Source organism: Psammomys obesus, unplaced genomic scaffold (genome assembly GCF_907164565.1).
Source record: "Psammomys obesus unplaced genomic scaffold, mPsaObe1.curated_primary_1811, whole genome shotgun sequence".
Lineage (NCBI taxonomy): Eukaryota > Metazoa > Chordata > Mammalia > Rodentia > Muridae > Psammomys > Psammomys obesus.
In genome coordinates, this window is record NW_026596095.1 from 9,350,975 (window position 1) to 9,354,241 (window position 3,267).

At 44.7% G+C, this 3,267-nt stretch overlaps 1 protein-coding gene across 1 annotated transcript in view; it reads left to right on the plus strand.

Moving 5' to 3' along the window:
* The window catches only part of Cnn3 (calponin 3), a 29,791-nt gene that overhangs the window by 23,067 nt on the left and 3,457 nt on the right, over window positions 1–3,267 (plus strand). Inside the window, exons 4-5 of the mRNA XM_055628314.1 lie at window positions 1,662–1,799; window positions 2,164–2,280. Of these exons, the coding sequence (XP_055484289.1) occupies window positions 1,662–1,799; window positions 2,164–2,280 (255 nt within the window). The remainder of the gene's footprint in view (window positions 1–1,661; window positions 1,800–2,163; window positions 2,281–3,267) is intronic.

Genomic DNA, 3,267 nt, shown 5'->3' on the forward strand with positions numbered 1-3,267 from the left:
CCTTTCTCTTCTCCTCCCTTTGTTTCTCTACCTCTTTTTTTCTTCTTCCTTCTTCCTTCCCTCCCTTCTTTCCCTCTCTCCCTCTCCTTCCCTCCTTTCCTTTTCTTGTTTGACACAAGAGTTTTATTTTGTAGTCCAGGCTGGCCTCACAGTCATTATAAACTCCATGATGGACAGAACTTAGAAAGACCTAGAGTTGCAAGCGAGCTGCACCACCTCAGTTTCTTTATTTGATGAAAAAAGTCAAACACACAAAATTGTCCACATGCCTATATTTGGTTTTGCCATTAAAAATGTTGCCATTATTGTTTTTTGAATGGTCCTTTAATCTTCTTAAGTTTAGTTTTAGACATTTTCTGCATTTAATCAGTCTGCTTGGAAAGATTTGATACAATTTTACACATATGCCGTACAGACCGTAGACTAAAGTGGAGATCAGGATGTAATAGGTAAGAGAAGAATTAAAAACGAGAAAGGCGGCAGGCTGAGCAAGCCTTTAGGAGCAGCCAGTAAGCAGCGCCCTCCATGGCCTCTGCCTCAGCTTCTGCCTCCAGGTTCCTGTCCTGTTTGAGTTTCGGTCCTGACTTTCTTCAGTGATGAACAGTGATGTGGAAGTGTAAGCCAAATAAACCTCCCCCCTCAAAAAAAAAAAAAAAAAAAAGAGTGAAGGGAAGAGAACAAGGCATTTAATGCAGTGACTCTCAGTTTATGATGGAACATTGCATTGCATCGCAGCTTCATTTCATACGAAGAAGGACATTGGCTACTTAGTTGGTCTTCAGTGTGTTCGGGAGACAGTGGTCATTTCGAAATCCACTCGCTTTGAAACTAAAGTTAAAACGCACAGTGAACGATTGCTATATGTGTGTAACTTTCGACAAAGAAAAGTCCAGGCCTGGACAGCTCTGACGTGGAATTTTTAAACACGTGGAAGGATGATGGGCCTGGGGCTCAGGTCCCCGCAAAAGCAGGGTGGACCTAGACCCAGAATCCCAGTTGCGTGGGGGACAGGGAACAGCCAGGGCAAGTTGTCTAGCTAGACTGGGTTAGTAGGTGAGTCCTGCGTGTATCAGCGATGCTCCCTACCTCAGTCGATGAAGTAGAGGAAGCTGGGGGAGGGGAGGCAGTAGAGCAACCTTTACCCTGCACATACGCATAGGCACATGCACCTAAGTGCATAAATGTGTACCACACACACAGTCACACCTGGCCAGCTTTGCCCATAACGACCCTTAGAAAGCAGGGAATGTGGCCCGGTTTGTCGAGTGCCTGCCCAGCACGCAGGAAGTCCTAGGTTTGATCTCCAGCACAGCACAGATAGCTGCGGTAGCGCTCACCTGTGATCGCCAGGCCTGCAGGGTGGGGTCCAGGCAGGAGGATCAGAAATTTAATATCCTGTTGGCCCTATAGCCAGTTTGATGCCATTTTGAGCTTTGTGAGATTCTGTCTCGAAACAAGAACAGTAAAAAAGCATTTTAAAAAGAATCTACTGTAAAAGGCTATTCTATAAGCCCTTTTCCAGAATAAGCTGTGTGCTTACTGTATATTGGATAGAGAATCCTCACCAAAAAGCCTCTGTCTGGTGTCTTGTCATCGAGACTGAAGAGTCTTGGTGTATCCATATGTAACTCCAAACCTTACGTGATTCTTTCTGCTTACAGCTGGAGAATATTGGCAACTTTATTAAAGCCATTCAGGCTTATGGTATGAAGCCCCATGACATATTTGAAGCAAATGATCTATTTGAGAATGGCAACATGACCCAGGTTCAGACGACACTAGTGGCTCTGGCAGGTCTGGTATGTACATGCTCTTCACTTTTTTTTTTTAAACAACTTCCCTGCACATAGGTAATGAATTACATCATTGTTCTCCCAGGGATTCACAGACCTGGTGGGGAGGGACCTGTGTCTTCTGTAATTGCTGGCTTTGCAAAAAGGCTGCTGACATCAGCTTGTGCTTGATGGGTTAATTAGAACCCTCACATTTCAAAGGGTACAGTATTATCATTGAATAGCCCTAAGTGTGTTTTCTGCCTCTGGTATGACATGATCTCACCCCAGAAGCCTATCTGTGGACATCATTTGTTTGTCGTTTCCTCTTCAAAACCTTGTGGCAGAATATCTGTGTTCCAACTCAGTTGGTGAATGTGTTCCTGTCTAGGCGAAAACAAAAGGATTCCACACAACCATTGACATTGGCGTTAAGTATGCGGAAAAACAAACCAGACGTTTTGATGAGGGCAAATTAAAGGCTGGTCAAAGTGTCATTGGCTTACAGGTGAGTGCTGTGCTAGGATTTCTTTCATTCATCTACACAGTGTCATTAATTATTGCCACACAAAGTGTCGTGCCTCTCAGCAGTAAACCGCGGGGTATTTCTGCCATGTAAATGGCTTGGATATAAACAACGACATACACAGTTTCTGTTTGTTTAAGACGTATGCCGGCACATGGCGGCTTGTGCCTGCGATCCCAGCCTTAGCAGGCTGAGGCAGGAGGACTGCTCTGAGTTTGAATCTGTCCTGGGCTACATACGAGTTCAAGGCCAGTCTATAGAACGAAACCTTGTCTCAAGCCATGCAAATTAAATAAATGAGTTCACCATTGTATCCATCCCTAGGAAATTAAGTTGTGGGGTTTCCCTCGCCTAATCATATGGCCTTTAGCAAGGGAAGAAAATGCACTTTATGAAGTTTTAGGTATTGTTGACCGAGCGAGGCGACGTATGTAAGGCCCAGAGTGCCAAGGTCTTTCCATGTACTAGTGACGCCTGGTGCGACAGCCCAGCCCTGCTGACTGGGCCAGCTTTAGTGCTTGGGAAGCACATGGTTAAGATGCCTTTAACACAGTCTCCCCGGAGAGTGTCACGGCACAGCCAAGCGGCGTCAGCGATGAACACCTCCTCGGTGCGCTGACCTCTTGACTGAATCTGCGTCGGGCACTGTAACCTTAAGAAGTTCAGCATACAAATGGTGGGGACTTGGAAAGGAAGAGTCCAAACATCGCTTGGTTAGTAAGTTATGCCTCCGTACAGCCTAAAAAGTTTATGTCAGTGTTTGAAAAGACGGGCTAAGGGAAAAACAAGGTTCTACAATGCTTCTAAATACTATACAATATTTCTATATTTTTGCAAAATGTGGGTTTCTGTGTGTGTGTTACTAGATACAGGGAGACATACACAAATAAAACCCGAAAGGTATTCACAGATGCCTGTTACAAACTCTAGTCGCATTTATACAGATGTTAACATTGCAGTGATTTTCTA